Source organism: Sphaerodactylus townsendi, linkage group LG03 (genome assembly GCF_021028975.2).
Source record: "Sphaerodactylus townsendi isolate TG3544 linkage group LG03, MPM_Stown_v2.3, whole genome shotgun sequence".
Classification (NCBI taxonomy): domain Eukaryota; kingdom Metazoa; phylum Chordata; class Lepidosauria; order Squamata; family Sphaerodactylidae; genus Sphaerodactylus; species Sphaerodactylus townsendi.
Window position 1 is genome coordinate 122,009,349 of NC_059427.1, and position 16,975 is coordinate 122,026,323.

Genomic DNA, 16,975 nt, shown 5'->3' on the forward strand with positions numbered 1-16,975 from the left:
CTTTCTTTTTTTTAATTGGAGGGATCCTATGTAGATTGAGGCTCCTAATAATTTGCACAAGATATAAATTGAGTACAAATTGAATAAATCAGAATACGAGGCATTATTTGTGATGTTCTTGGTGATTTGACAGAGCTTTGCAAAGTTCTTCAACTGTGGGAGCATTTCAGTTAACCAAAGCCACAATCAGGAAAATTAGATCTCTGTGTCTGGGAGACAAAGTCCATTTCAGTCGAACTGTACAAAATCTAATTTCATCAACTGGACCTACTCATAAATATTGATGTAGGGGTGCTCAGATGCACATGTAGTAGTTATTTCCTGATGTTAAGCTCAGACGGTGGCTGGCATCTCTTCAGATCCCTCTGAAGATGCCAGCCACAGATGTACATGGCTAAACGGCTGTGAGAGAATGCTGCTAGAACACGGCCATACAGCCCGGAAACCACACAGCACCCCAGTGATTCCAGCCGTGAAAGCCTTCGAAAATACAATATTGATGCAATTCTCCATTTTATTAGGCAAACTTGTGACCATGTGGATAAAAAGTTTCCAGATAAGTTACAGGATTAGTGTGTATTTAACAAATACTGTTTATCAAACTCCTCCAATCCAGATGAGTTTGCTTTTGGCAACCAAGAACTTTCAAGATTATGTTATTTCATTTTAACCCAGAAAGATGAACAATCACACAGGGAACTTCCTAAAGATTATTCAGGGTTCAAGTTAATAATTGCAGAGAATAGAGCAACCTGGAGCAATGAAAACTTTTCAAGATATACTGGCATTTACCCGACAAGAACAATTCACTGAAGTAAATTTCTTCCTAGATGTTTTTGGAAGTTTTCAAGCCTCACGTGTTGATTAGGAGAGAGGTTTTAGCTTGATGAATACTCTTAAAATTAAGATTAGAAAATGGAAAATAGATACAGATCATTTGAAGAATTTAATGAGAGTTAAACTGCATATGTCATAGAATCATAGAGTTGGAAGAGACCACAAGGGCCATCAAGTCCAACCCCCTGCAATGCAGGAACACACAATCAAAGCACTCCCGACATATGTTAATCCAGCCTTTGTTTAAAAACCTCCAAAGAAGGTGCAATGGAATGGGCTTGCTTTGCCTGGCAGGCCCTATCCTGCACTCTGCACACCCCCAGGGATTGCCAACTTTTCCTGGGGAGGGCTAGCTTTCTCTGTGGGTAAACCGCCACCACCACCTGATCATTTGAGGACAGGATTTCCCAGCTTCCTTTCCAACTGCGAGGCCTCTGCCTCAGTTTCCCCTTGGTTCCCATCTCCCTGGGTTCCACAGGGAAGATTGGAGGTCCTGGAGGAAAAGCTGCTCAGCCTTCCTCTATCTTTTTATTTAGATAGCGCATCCAAGACAGTGGGGCATACTTGGTACAGAGAACTGTCCTCCACATCTAAGGTTTAAAAAGTATTTATTGAAAAGAAAACGATTACCAGTATGTTTTAGCACAGCGCTAGATTGAGCAAGGGTTTCCAAAGCAAAGGCAGTATAAATGCAAATCCTCTGCCCCTATCTCTTAACATACCCTAGCTAGGAGTTGTTGAACATAGGGTAGGCATGTAAAACTTAGAAGGTTGCAATTCTCAGAGTTCACATTACCAGACTGGGCACATGGTCCAAAAATGGCTGCGCCCTTCACAGCTCAGGCAAGAGGTCTACTCCACAGCTTGAGGAAAGAGAGAAAAGACCTCGCCCCTTCACTCCAAGCAACTTATCAGATCCCAGACCCCACACTCCTTTGACCTGGTCAGGCTGGATCAAGATATCTTTTCCCCCTAGGTCACTTCCTGGGTTCATCTGGAATCTCTAAAGTCCTCCAAATCTATGATACCTGAGGGGAGGAGGGGAGGAAAGAAAAAGAAAAGGGGTGGCGGGGAAAGGAGCCATTTCTCCACAGAAGGAGACTCCACCACTCTCCGAGGCAGTGAATTCCACTGTCGAAAAGCCCTGACAGTCAGGAAATTCTTCCTAATATTTAGGTGGAATCTCTTTTCCTTCACCTTGAATCCATTACTCCGTGTCCTAGTCTCTCGAACAGCAGAAAACAAGCTTGCTCCCTCTTTGATATGACATCCCTTCAAATATTTAAACATGGCTATCATGTCACCCCTTAACCCATTTATTCTCCATTCATTCCAGCTCCCAGCTTCCTCAAGCTCTTTGTAGGCATGGACTCCAGACCCTTTAAATTACCATTTTTGTTGTCTCCTCCTCCGAACTCCGCTCCAGCTTGTTTAATATTCTTTTTGAATTGTAGAGCCCAGAACTAGGCTACACACAATATTCCAGATACAGTGTCTAACCAATGCAGTAGAATAGAGAGGTAATAAATTGCATCCCTTTGATCTTGACGCTTCTATACTCCTATTGATACAGCTCAGAATCGCGATTGGCTTCTTTCTTGGCTACTGCATCATACTCACTGGACTCCATGTTTAGTTTCTATGGTCTACTAAGACTCCTCAGATCCCTTTGCATGTAGTCTCTTGTCGTAAGCCAGGTGTCAAACTCATCCCTATATCTCGGTGTATTTCATTTTTTTCTGCCTCAAGTGTAGTATCTTACATCTTTTCATCTCTGCTTTCGCTGAAACTCTCCCTATTTTGTTTGTTTCCGGTCATCCAGTTCTCCCAATCCTGTCTAGGGTCATTTTGAATTCTGACTCTGTCCTCTGGGGTATGAAGGCCACCCCTCCTATTTTGGTGTCATCTGCAAATTTGATTAGCATGCCCACTATTCCATTATCCAAGTCTTTGATAAAAATATTGAATAGCAGTGGGCCCAGGACAGACCCCTATGTCACTGCATAGTCACTTCTTTCCAGGATGAAGATGAGCCATTAATTAGCACTCTTTGAGTTCAATCAGTCGATCAGTCAACCAATTACAAATTCATCTAATAGTAGCATTGTCTACTCCCCCATTTCCCACTAGCTCACTTGCTTAAGTAGAATAGTTATAAGCACCTTTGTCAAAAGTTTTTTTACTAAAATCAAGGTATGCTACGTCCACAGCATTCCCATCATCTACCAAACTTGTTACTCCATAAAAAAAAGACACAATATTAGTCTAGCATGACTCATTTTTCAGAAACCCATGCTGACTTTTTGTGATTATAGTATTCCCTTCTAAGTGCTGGCAGACTGTCTGTTTAATGACCTGCTCGAGAATTTTCCCTGGTACTGATATTAGGCTGACTGGATGGTAATTATTAGGGTCCTCCTTTTCCCCCTTTTTAAAGATGGGAATAACATTAGCCCTCCTCCAATCCACTGGGACTTCTCCTGTTCTCCAGGAGTTCTCAAAGATTATAGCAAATGGTTCTGAGATTACTTCTGTGAGTTCTTTTAATATCCTGGGATGTAGTTCATCAGGTTCTGAAGATCTGAATTTGTTTAAAGTAGCCAGGTGTTCCTGCACTACCTGTTTATTTATTTTGTGCTGCATTTCTCCTACTGTATTTTCTGTTTCATTTTCTCCTGAATGTGCAGCATTTCCTTTTTGCTTATTGTCTATTATTGTTTATTATATTACATTGAGATTATCTTTTCTCTTTGTTTTTTGATAGTTTTTAATTTTTTCCTGTTCTTTTTGTATCTTTAAAATAAAATATTTATTTAAAAACCACGTTTGATGTGTACTTTCTGCTAGTTTGCAACCATGGAGAGGAGATTATAAGGGCTGTTTCATATGTTGTTTTTGCCAAGATTATTTCCAAAAAGGAGAATACTTGTACACTGTGGGGGCGAGGTGGTCTTGCTCTCCTCCAGCAGAGAAGGACATGGCTTGCTGACCTGCATAACGGAGCAAGAAACTGGCACTGCTCTCATATTGTAGGAATATATGCACACACAAAAATTGTGAGACGAAAAAGCAATATATTATTAGCAGCCTTTGCAAAATCCTTTTTCACAAAAGGGGGTAGGTTCATACCGGCAGTCCTCAGGGTGTTCAGTGCCAAGGTATTACAACATCTACTTTACGGAGTCCCTATCTGGATTGACGCTTGGCGTATCTCCCTGGAGCGTATCCAATCCAGATTCCTTTACAAGATCTTCGGGGTCTCTCACTGCATACCTTATGCAGCTCTCTGCTTGGAGGCAGGGCAACATCTCCTAGAAACAAGGGCCTGGTGGATTACCCTCAAATTTTGGGTTTGGCTCAAGGAGATGCTATTTGACCAAGAATACCAACTCTTAATTGGTAAAGCAAGGATTCTTTGCTCCCCTCTCTACTTTGGCATCATACCCAAGAAAGGTACAATAGCTGGCTATTTAAATGTATTGCTTGACCCCAGGCTGAGATGGGTGACCACCAGGGCAAGAACTAACACACTCCCTCCCACCTTATCACCAGGGAGATTTAAGTCACCTCTTCATCAGATGCGTGCTTGTACATGTTGCCAAATGCTTGATGAGACCTTAGAACACATTCTACTTGTCTGCCCTAAATTCACAGAACTTAGACTCAGCCTTTTCCAGAAGGTCCCAATTATGGTTAGCCTGCTCTCTCCCAACACTAAAATGAAATATCTCCTGAAGAACCAGGATCAAAAGACGCTGGAAACAGGGGCTAATTTTAATACAAATTGTGGAGCATCCCTTCCCTGGCCCAACTGAACAGTGAATGTATGTGCCTGTCATCTTTTTAATTATACTGTTTACTCATCCTACTTGTTACACTGTGTATCTATATGGTGCCTAGTAAAGGTTCTCTTTGACCAGAATATATGGGATTAAAGTTGTGGAGAAATGTCTCCTTCCTTCACTCTTCCCCCCTCAGGTATCATGGGTTTGGAGGACTTAAACAATGCCAGAGGGACATGAGGAAGAGATACCTGACCTAAGGGGGAAAGATATCTTGACCCCGCCTGACCAGGTCAAAGGAGGGTGGGGTCTGGGATCTGATAAATTGCTGGGAGAGGAGGGGCACGGGGGTCTTCTCTTTCTGCTGGGGAGCAGACCTCTTTCTGGGGCTGTGAAGGCAGCAGCCATTTTTGAACCATGTGCTCATCCAGGGAGTCACTCAGCCTGCCAGGTAATGAGAACTCTTTGAGAATTGCAACCTTCTGAGCTTTAATGGCCTACCCCTATTTTCAACAACTGCTAGGGTATGTGTAGCGAGAGGGACAGAGGATTTGCGTCTACATCTCCTTTGTTTTAGAAACCCTTGCTCACTCTGGTGCAGTGCTAAAATATACTTGTAACCATTGTAATTTTAATAAATACCTTTAAAACCTTAGATGTGGAAAACGGTTCTCTGTACCACGAATGCCCCCACTGTCTTGGATGCGCTATCTAATTAGGAGGGGGGAGGAAGGCTGGAAGCTGACGATTAGCTTTTCCTCCGAGACCTCCAATCTGCCCTGTGGAACCCAGAAGAGGGGAACCAAGGGAAACTGAGGTAGAGGCCTCACAGTTGGAAAGGAAGTTGGGGAACCCTGATCTTCCCCAGCGGGCAATTCCTCTCAGTCAGGTGGTGGCAGCGGTTTACCCAGAGAGAAAGCAAGCCCTTCCCAGGAAAAGTTGGCAACCCCTGGGAGAGGCTTGGGAGTGGAATAGGGCCTGCCAGGCAAAACAAGCCCGTTCCACCACAAAGGTGTTAAATGAATCTTTTGTACACAATATAAGTCAGGGATTTCTTCACAAATTAAGCTAGATCTCATCAGTAAGCCATGTCTGGAACCACTGGATGGATTATTTTCTGACAGATGTCTTTCAGCCTTTGTTATGGAGAAAATGTTACTTTTCTGCAAAAAGAAAAGATTATATACTCCTCGCTGATGATAGACAATTAGACCTCCCCTGTAAAGGAAGTCTAAAACAAGGGCTGCTAGCTTGTGAGGAACTTGTTTGTTATTTATTATTATGAACCCGTTCAAGTGTTGAAACGGAGAATAATTTATTGTTTCTCACACATAGCAGGCTGAATAGTGCTGACTAGCCCAATCTCCTCAGAGCATTCAAGCAGGGTCAGATGGCAGACCACCAAGGAAGCCTGCGGTTGCTATGCAGAGGCATGCAGTGAGCAACCACCACTGTTCATCTCTTCCTTTAAAAATGCCATGGTCCTGTGGCTGCCATAAGTGGATTGACATAGATGAAGCAGGAAGGGAAGATGACTGGAGAACAGATGAGAGAGCTATGGAGAGAAAACACGACAATGTTCTGTAATCATTAGTAGCCAGCTAATCTTTCTCTAGTGCGACAGCCATTAATTGTAATTATGCAACAGGAAGAGAGTTCACTAGGATATTGCGTATGTCTGCAATCTTCAGACCATTTCTTGTTATGTCTGTTTTTCCTAGTGCTTTGTACTCCACCCATACTCTCTCTGGTTATAACAGCATTACAATTTGAGATCATGCAAAGATGCTGACTGTCAGTAAATTAATGCCTGCCATAAGGGCATATTTCTTCACATAATGCATTAATATCTTATGCAATTTACTGCTATAAAATGTAATGATGCCTTTTAGTTTAAATGCGTTTTCAAAACATATAGAGAACAGATCTCTCCGGAGAAGTGGCATAGCGCCAAGGGGACAGGGCGCGGCGCTGATGCACCTGGCGCGTTTCGTTTCGACGCGGGTGGTAGGGTGAGACGCGATACGATGCTTGACCTTGGGTGCAGTTTCAGCTTCCTGCTCAGAGGGAACAGCCATCGTAGCTAAATGGAACCTCCATTAGCAGAGTAGTATACCTCTGATAGCAGGTACCACAAATAAACATGGAGACGCTATATTCTTCATGGCATATTTGTGACTTACACTGATTGGCTGCTGTTGGAAAGTTGGCTCTTGGTATGATCCAACAAGGCAGTCTGTCTGAACCAATCACTGAATTACAGAACTACGATGTAGTAAAAGCTTCCCCGAGTCAGTAGTGCTGGACTAAAGATATTCTTATTTGAAGTGCCCACTGCAAATTGCAGCAATGCACAGCTATGCTGCTTGCTACAAAATTGGCAAAGGTTAAAATGGTGTGTAGTAAATACGGGTTGAGTTCTGTGTTGGGTATACCATTTAGATCCCAAACGCGTTAACATTCTGCATGGATTCATTCAATCCATGTTTTCCATATGCTAGCCTGTCTGTCTGTGCAAAATAGTACTTGGTCGTTTCATAATCACAATTGGGTAGAAGAACATTAAGGCTAGCAGGCAGGCCTGATAAAACCTCAAACCACCAGCATCATCCCCCAGTGGGTTTATAACATACAGTCCTTTAACATGTTATATATGGAACAGCTTTAGTTCTGTAAATTCTTCCAGAGGCTCACGGATCTTCATTTCGCCAGCATGGCCAATTGGCCATGCTGGCAGGGGCTAATGGGAATTGTAGTCCGTGAACATCTGGAAAGCTGCAGGTTGCAGACCCCTAATGTGAGCAAAAGAAAACCAATATGCAACCTGAACAATTATCAAAAGATATGGACCTTCACTCATTGGTCTTGGTGTCACTATTAGAGGGAAATTAACAGGAACAAGTGCTTCTCATGCTCACATAGGACAAAGGTAGAAAAATCACAAATGCCACGGGTGGCATTTATCCCATTTCCTTGCTTGCCCTGCTCATCCACTGTGGCAAGTGACTAAGGAACACAGAACAGTGGATCATTTTTGCCCTACTTATTCCTTTGTGGTCCCTGACCTGGATGATCCAGGCTAGCCTGATCTCATCAGATCTCAGAAATGAAGCAGGGTCAGCCCTAATTAGTACTTTGATGGGATACCACCAAGGAATACCAGGGTTGCTATGCCGAGAAAGGCCATTGGATACCACTTTCAAGTTAATTCATGGGTCTCCAGGCCTGGAACTATACTCCCATCAGTTTGCCAGCATGGCCAATTGGCCATGCTGGTAGGGGCTGATGGGAATTGTAGTTCCTGAACATCTGGAGAGCCGCAGGTTCCCTACCCCTGTGCTAATCTCTTGCCTTGAAAACTCTACCAAGTTTGCCATAAGTTGGCTGTGACAAGGTGGCACTTCAAACATACATTCCTGTGTGATATTAAAAAAAATCAGTGTGTATTATTATAGTGCTAGTCTGCTGGCAAAGAAAATACACAACGAAAATATTGCGAGTCATCACCAAGTGGATGATTTCCATGATGGGAACTCTTATTGCAGAAAATGAACCAAACAATAAAAGCTTTTTGAAGTCCTCTGCTGCCACATCCACGCAATTTTCAGTTTTTTAGAATTTTGTAAGACATTAAGTACATGTTAAAAAACTTAAGCTGCAGGCTGGTTGCAATCCAAGTTCTGGTTTGTGTATTTTATAACTGACTTTGTACTGACTTTGATTTTTATATTTTGTAAAAAATCAGTTTTCTCTGGGTTTTTTGCCACTAACTTAAGGTGAAACAACAGTCTCATGATGTCATGCGTTGCAACACATTTTCCATGCTAAATCCAGAATACCAGCTACATCAACAAATGCCTATCACAGAAGGCCAAATAAACAATATATTATAAACAGATGAAATTTCTGGCCTTGCTTTATATTTCCTTTTGTGGGTCTTATCTAACAGACCTTTCCAGAAGTCTATATTCTTAGTCTCAAGGTCTATAACAAAAATAGACTTCTAAGGCATTGTCCAGAAAGCAGATGAAAGCATGAGAACAGAAGAGCTCTTTGTCCTCCAGATAGTTAACAGAAAGATTAGTTACCATTAACAAGTCAAGAAATGACAAAACTATGTTAAAATGTTTACAATTCCAAGAAATTGCCATAAACTTAAGGCTCCTATCCAGTGGTGGGATTCAAATAATTTAACAGCTGGTTCTGGTGATGGGATTCAAATAATTTAACAACCGGTTCTGCCGAAGTGGTGCGAACCTGCTGAATCCCACCACTGCTCCTATCCTACATGCACATTTGTAAGGCAAGCTGCAATCCTGTACATTTTTATTAAGACTCGTTGATTGACAGCAGAACTTCGCCCCAAGAAAACATGCCCGGAATCAGGTGGACAAGTCGTTTTGTACTTAGAACTTGGCTATATAGTTGCAGTTCTAAACATTTTGCCTGAAAGCAACATCAATAGCCAAACTACAACAGTTGAAACCAATGGCGTGCAGATAGATGCCTGCGTTTTCCAGTTCCATCTCAGTACCTTCCACTTCTGTACCTCAGAATTATATGGGACTAATTAGTACTGACACATTATATTCCCTACTCAGCAGTTTATGAGAATCATCCAGACTTGACCTTTTGCACACAGTTCTGCAGATACTATTTGCTGTTTTTTTAATTACATTTTATCACACACTATGGAACTGGGGCTGTGTACACTGGTCTTCACTATCCAATTTATTCACACAATTACCCTATGTGATAGGTGAGACTGAGAAAGAATTACTAGTTTATAGTCACAGAATGACATTTCTAAGCAGAGTGAAATCAATTCATAACCATTTACCAATGAACTGTGATACGATGGCACTGACCAGCAACTTCTTAGTAGAATGGAAATATGAACATGTTAGAATGCAGATCTCTAGTCATATGTTGACTAAATCTACAAGTCAAATAAAAGGACCATTGTACATTTTTAATGCTCCATTTCCATTTATTTTCTGATTTATTTTCCTGTCTTTTAAAATTAATTATATATATATTTAAATAGCATAATTTAGCATAATTATATATATATATTTAAAATAGCATAATATATATTTAAAATAGCATAATCTATAATTATAAATAATGTCTATATCTATAAAAATAAATGAATAAACCTTCACAGAAAAAATGACAAAAAATACACACACATATAAATTAGTCTTGACTTTTATTATACTCTAAATTATATAGAGCCATCCTTATCTATCATTGTTCAAATAATATAATTGTTAACATTAGTCTTCTTTTAAAGGTCAGAACTGAAGAAATATCTGCTACACATTAATTATAATAACTACAAATCTGATAGTTGTCCTTCTTACATCTCAAAACCATCTGTAGATTATAGTATACTGGATCTATTTTTGAACATTAATGCCATATTTTCGTTGCATTTCTTACTTTTCCAAAACATTGTTTAGACATATCAGTATAATGCAAGAAATATAATTTCCATTTCTCATGAAATTCCTGTTTTGGTAATGGGTGTTTACATGACTAGTAAGCTCTGTCGCTGTAACGTATTCTCTCCTTCTTTTCCCACATTTCTCAGTCAGGACTAGCATCTGCTTTCCATCTGTATGCCAATACCACTCTGGCTGCAGCTAAAAAAAAATAGTTCTTGCAGTTTTCCTGGCAAATTCTTTGTTGGCATTTCCAATGCTATAATCTTTGTGACCATTTGGAACATGATTTTCAGTATTTTTTAAATTTCTGAATGTATTTCTTGCCAAAAAAATTTCACTTTTTTCGAAGTCCATCACATACAGCAAAATGTTCTGTTTTCTTCTTTGCATTTCCAACCGGTTTTTACCATCTATAAAACATCTTGTACCAGTTTCCCCTAAAGTTTGGCAGGTTGTAAATTTAATATTCTTCATCCAGAATGATTCCCATCGTTGGAAAGATACTTCTCCTTGGAAGTTTTATATCTATTTTATCATACATTCTTTCACGTGTTCCATTTTGGTCTCATATTTTAACAAAAGCTTGTATATTCTTCCTAAAATATGCTGTTTTTGTTGGGTAACTTGTTTCATATTCTGACAGCTCCCTTAATACTCCTCCTGTTGACTTAACTTTTCTTTGTGTATTAATCATCTCTTTATAAATTATAGTCATTGTCCTTTGGCGTCTTTTTGTCAAGATGCAAAGTCTTAAGTGGGGACATTCATGGTGAAATTGGGAGACTTATGGCCCCACCCAATGGAGGGGGGGACAAAAGTACATTAGGGGTAGGATGGCCTTGCTCCAATGCATTTGCCCTCCCCAGGGCACTTACCCTGGTGGAGGTGGAAGATGCACCGCTGGCCGCCCATCCCTCAGCCCCACAATGCAATACCTGGAAGTCCAGGCTGTGGCAGGCTGTGCTGGCATCCCATTTGTCTCCCTCCGGAAATTAAGTGCTGGGAGTGCAGCATCCCCCTCTCAGATTTACACCAGCCTTTGGGTAGTGTAAGTCCTGTTAGCGCTATAGTACCTTCTGGTGTCACAGGGGTTTTGGAGGTGTTTGTTGCTCCCTGCATCACTGGAAAGCCCTCTTGGAGGTGGTGGGGAGCCACCACAGTGGCACGATGTCCTGCCACCTCTGGATTTGGATGGGGCTGCTGGTCTTTTATATGTTTTTATCCAGATATCTATAAGTACATTCCTTATTACGTGGGAGTCTTGAGTTTAAAAGTTTAAATTTAGGAAACTACTGGGTGTGATCCTGTGGTTAAGAATACTAAAAGAAAAGGGAGTGCATAATGGGCGGGAATTTTTCAAAAGTGATCTTGGAGGCCCAATTTCAAACTGTTAAAATATATTTTCTTCCATGTTGTTACAAAATTATCTTTGAATAATGTATAATTTTGTCCATTCAAATTAATATCAAGTTATTTAACTTTATTCAAACTAATATCACAATCTGTAATTTTGCTGATATCCATTTCTTCTTGTTTTGTAACAAATTAAAAAATGTTTTGCTTTTGTTAATTTTATATCCTGAGTGGAAACCACATTGTCTATTTGCACCAATAAATATGTAACTGATAATTGTGGATTGGTAATAGTTAATATTACATAGTCTGCATAACTTTACATCTGACATTGTTCTCAATTGACATTCAAACCTTTAGTTCTTTGATTTCTTCTAATCTTTGTTGCCAGAACTTTCAGTCCAAAAATAAACAACAATGGAGATAATGGAGAGCCTTGACATGTTCCTTTTTCAATTTGTAATTCCTCTGTAAGAACATTTATATCTTTGCATGGCAATGTGTGTAAATGCTTTGCATCCAATTAAAAAAATCTTGAACTACATTTTAAGCTTTCCAACATCTTTAATATAAAAGTCCAAGAAACATTATCAAAAGCTTTTTCTGCATCTAAAAATATGAACGTTGCTTTTTTTTCCAATTTAACAATTTCCATGGCATTGATTACAAATCGTACATTACCTTTCATATATCCTTTTGGCATAAATCCTGTGTGATCTTCATGAATTAACTTATTTATACACCTTCTTAGTTTGGTCCCCATAATCACTATGAATATTTATGTCTGAATACAAATCTTAAATTTATCCTATATATTTGTTCAATATCTGGGAAAATTTCATCAATTCAAAGATAGTCTTGTAGTATCAACTTACGAAATTCCCCTTCTAAGTCAAATTTGCCAAATTCTTCTGGAACTCCTCTAAAGCGCAGTTTTAACCTCTTTCTTGGACTTCCAAGATTTCAATTATTTCCTTCTTTCTTCTGCCATCTGCAAATGTGTCTCTTGTTCATCAAGATGTAAATCAGTTTTTTTGCTGTTTCTTTTTAATTCTTGCAACCTCTGTATTTTCTTGTGTGTCTTTTTTGATTCCAGCAATTTCCTTTGAAATTTCTTGTTTTATATTCTGAATTTCTTTTCCCAAATCTTCTCTTGAATTTTGCTCTAATATTTTGGGTTTCTTTTCTAAATTCTTCTTTTGTATTTTGTTCCGACTGCTTATTTTAGGTCAGTATGACTTGAAATTGTTGTAATCTGCAGAGAGCATTCAGGTTTGTCTTGAGTTCCTTCTTCTTCTTCTTCTAAAACAATGACTGTCTTTCCCCCTTTCTGCCAAGCCATAGTAATTATGTTGTTTCTTTATTTTCTGCATTCCAAAACTTAATGTTTTCCATATATTAGCATGATCAAATTATAATAATCACAACAGTTAATGAATTCAATTATTATCCTCAAATATATCTCACAATATCGTTCATCCTTATTTTCTTTCAGCCTGAACCAATCAACCCCACTATTCCATATTAATTTCAATTAACTTCACTTGATTTCTTTTTAATTCATCATTTATTTTTAATTAGAAAAAACAAAATGATATAATGTAAGCTGTTTCAAAGCATAGGGATAGGGTAAATACACAAGGAAAAACAGAGGAGGATTTTGGAGAGGGCCTTTGGAGGGACCGGTCGCTGATGGTGCCCCCTCCCCCCCTTTTATGGTCCCCCCCTTCCATGGCCCTCTACCCCATGGCCCTCTACATCTGGGACCTGCCATTCCTCCCTCTTGGGGAGAGGATTTTGAATATGGAGCGGCTGGATGCCGTTTATATTTATTATTGTATTTTTATTGTATTTTATTGTATTGTATTTATAAGATTTAGCTTTTACTGTTTTATCGCTGCTTTTAAAGATTTAGCCATTTTATGTTATGTTATGTTTGTTGTTGTGCACCGCCCGGAGCCCCTCGGGGATGGGGCGGTATAAAAATCAAATAAATAAATAAATAAATAAATAAATAAATAAATAAATAAATAAGAAGGATAAAAAGGATCAGAGAGGGTCATTACAAGATAAAAAGGATCAGAGAAAAGAAAAAAAATAATAATTTTTACTATATTTTAGTATGCTGAGACTAATGCTTTCAACTATTTTGAATAGTTATGTTGATTAATTAACAGATGTTGATTAATGTACGCAGACAAATTTTAAAAATTAAAAATTTCACTTGTAATCTGCTTTTATTATAGATCTTCAGTGTAAAAAATGTTTTTTAAAAACAATTGAAAATTAATCTGAGAGGAGAAATAGTCCCAAAATTAGGTAAAATAACCATTTAAAATCCAATAACTGATATTAAAAATTCTGAGATGCAGAGTTCATATAAAATACAATCAGATGAGGCAATTCCTTAAGTCAGCTCTTCCCATAAGTGTGCTATTCTACAAATGACCAGAAGATGGCAGGCTGGTCTTTGCATTCACAGTTTTTGAAAAACTTCTGAGAAACTTTTTACCAAGGAGTCCTCAAAAAGTCAACATGGTCATTATTAGTTCACAGATATCAGACCCAGCTCAAGACATGTTTTTCAATCTTTTAGGAGACTTCAACTCTTTCTAGCCATTGTATCTATGTAGGGGAAGGTCTGGGCATATATTAATTATCTCAGTATACAGTGTTCAGAGCAGTGGAGGGATCCAAAAATTTTAATAACCGGTTCCGATGGTGGTGGGATTCAAACAGTGGCGCCGCCGCACACACGCACCTCCAGTCCCTATTGGGCAGGGAGGTTGCTTTAGTAACCCCGTCTCGGCACTCAGAAAAATTTAATAACCACTTCTAGAGAAGTGGTGAGAACTGGTTGGATCCCACCTCTGGTTCAGAGCCCCTACAGCCCCCCCCCCTTCTCTGTGAGACAAAGCAAAGATGGCTATATAGCCTTTCTTCTCTGCCATTTCTTCACTGTTTCTAAGAGTCTCCCATACATCTAGCTCTTAGCTGATTGAAATCTAAGATCATGAATCTTTCTTCAGGCTTTCAGCACAATCACAGCTTTCCATCTGGTACGTAAAAGGACTTTAATTGCTTTAATTTCTTTACAGTTTTCAGTCATTGAGCAAATTTCAGTAGTAGTTTCACTTTTCCAGTTAATAGAGACTTTTGAGTCAAAAGGCCTTGTCAATCCAGATTCATCACTCAAAATTTATTTTATCCATACAGGAAAAAGACAAAACAAAGAAAAAACTGAAAAGGAAAAAAGGAAATATAATCAAAAAAATAATGGAGGCAGCATCTTTAAGAATTGCCAAACTTAGCACTCAGAGATCTACTGGTGTACTGCAGATGCCCAGTTTACTACAAAGCGTGCAAAAGCTTAGGTCAAGGAAAGAATGCACAGATGGCAGTGGTAACATATCACGGCTGATTACATATATCAAAAAGGCACTGATTGGTAATATCTGGTGATTACATAGTTTCAAGAATGCATTTTGTTTACTTAGATACACATTCCCCTGACAAACAATTAAAAATGTCAGAAAAGCACAGGGGAGACTGGAGTTCAAATCCCCATTCTACCACATAAAGCTGAAGGATCTTGGGTCATTTTTTCACCTCACCTACCTCATAAGGCTGTGTGAGGATAAAAGTGAGAATTCCTAAACCTCCAGGAAAGGCATGCTCTCTAACACATTAAAGCAATCATTTTATGATGTAGATCAAGCCTGTTTTGTTCCTACGGAATAAATGGATAAATCTTACTACCAGCCCCCCAGCCTTTTTTGTAACGGCACTACTCGCGGCGTAAAAGGCTACACCCGGGGGAGCAGAGCCTTATTACGAGTCAGGGCTGGTCAGAATTCATTTGTTATGCGCTGAGGAACTACGGGGTCCTGATTTTGACCGGCGCTCTCCTATCCGAAATGCAATCGGGTTAGGTTGCACATTCGGCAAAGTTAGCGCCGCTTGACTCCCTTCAGAGCGGTGGCGGATACACCATAGAGTCCAAACGGAGCTTTCCGTCAAGCGCTTCCTTTTTCACCGCTCACTTCCGGGGTTGAGCTAGGCTATCCTCAAAATTCCTCAGGCAAGCCGCGGGGCCGAGGAAGAAAAGGGGGTTTGCCGGCGTTGTGTGGGCGGATCTATGCTAAATAAAGACCTCTCCCGCCTTGTGATTGGACGTGTTGCGTTCTGGCGCAAACCTGAGCAAAGCGGCATGGTCGGCAGTAGAGTTCTGTTTGCGCCGCTCTAAGGATGGGTCCCGTTGGGGGAATCATGTGCTGGAAACGGGTCTCTGCCTTCCGCTTTCTGGTGCCCGGTGGCTCCCCCGTCGGTAAGCGCTGGTCTGTCCCTCCATCCATTCTTGGGCTGAACTGGAGAGCTGCAGGGGTGGAAGATGAGGCTTTGCTGTGGCCGTTCCAGTAGAACTGAGAGACCGAGAGACTGGGAGGAGATGGTTTCCCCGGTGGGAGGATATTGAGAAGGTTTTCAATCGGTGGGTGGGAAAGCCAGATTTGGGGGGCTCTGCAGATAGGTTTCGGGGAGAGGGATAATTGAGTTGAAAGATCCCTTTTCACGTTTTGGGGGAAGAATCCCTAGTGATTTCAGCCAGAGGAGCGGAAGATCAGGGGGTTCGCCTGGTCTGGTCTCTCAGTGGACAAAGCAGCGTGCGATGTACCGAGGACGGTTTCACAAGAGTTGGGGCCCCGGAGTTGAAGAGGCAGGCTAGAGGAGAGCGGTGGAGACCTGCAGGCTGTGTGGAAAGATGCCCCTGGGTGGAGGATGCTAGTCTCCGAAGTCGCAAATAATTACGAGTGGGTACCCTTGTTAATCTGTAGCAGCAGAATCAAACAGGAATCTAGTAGCACCAACTTTTTTTCTAACATAGGCGTTCATGAGTCAGAGTTCATTAGACTTTCACGAGCCAAAGTTCACTTCATCAAGTGTAGGATAAGGTTTATATTTACGACAGTAAGGTAGGAAGCTCCTTTAAAACAATCAGATAAAAAGATCCAGTCTTCATATAAGTACCATTCTAAAAATGAAAAAATGAAAAATGAAAAAAAAATATTTGAACTTCTGTGTACTGGTTTGTTTTATGTCGGAGAGGGGGACTTTAGAAGTGGATCACCAAAAGTTTAGACATCCTTCTTAAAAAAAAAGATCATGATCACTGCTATGGTTGGAGTAGAGTCTCATATGGTCTACAAAGTTGGAGAAAGGGTGCTGATGTGGCCACTATGGGCAGAATGATGCAAATCTTCCCATTTCTTATACTCTAGCACTAAATGGCTGATCAATAATACGGGACACTTCCATGTAGATGCACCTTTTAGAGTTGCACTAATGCATTTACACAACTGGGTATCTCCTTAATAATGCTTAATCTGTCATCTAGAGTTTGGTTTAGTGTTGCCACACTTGTGCATGGTGCTATGGAACTAGATCACAAAACCAATTCTGTTGAGCCTGATTAAATAGGTAACATTTCTGTGCTGCATGTACACTTCATGTGTATGGTTGAAGCCCAAATACAGGCATCCGTTTTAGTGTTGTGTG

The 16,975-nt window shown here is 40.2% G+C and overlaps 1 protein-coding gene across 3 annotated transcripts in view; it reads left to right on the forward strand.

Annotated features, from left to right (window-relative positions):
* The first annotated feature begins 15,485 nt into the window (after positions 1–15,485).
* The window catches only part of FDXR (ferredoxin reductase), a 32,935-nt gene continuing 31,445 nt past the window's right edge, over positions 15,486–16,975 (forward strand). The window contains exon 1 of one of the 3 annotated variants that reach the window (XM_048490357.1): positions 15,486–15,749. In XM_048490357.1, the coding sequence (XP_048346314.1) occupies positions 15,671–15,749 (79 nt within the window). In that variant the 5' untranslated portion in view covers positions 15,486–15,670. The other 2 variants (XM_048490362.1, XM_048490359.1) reach the window with 2 other exon arrangements.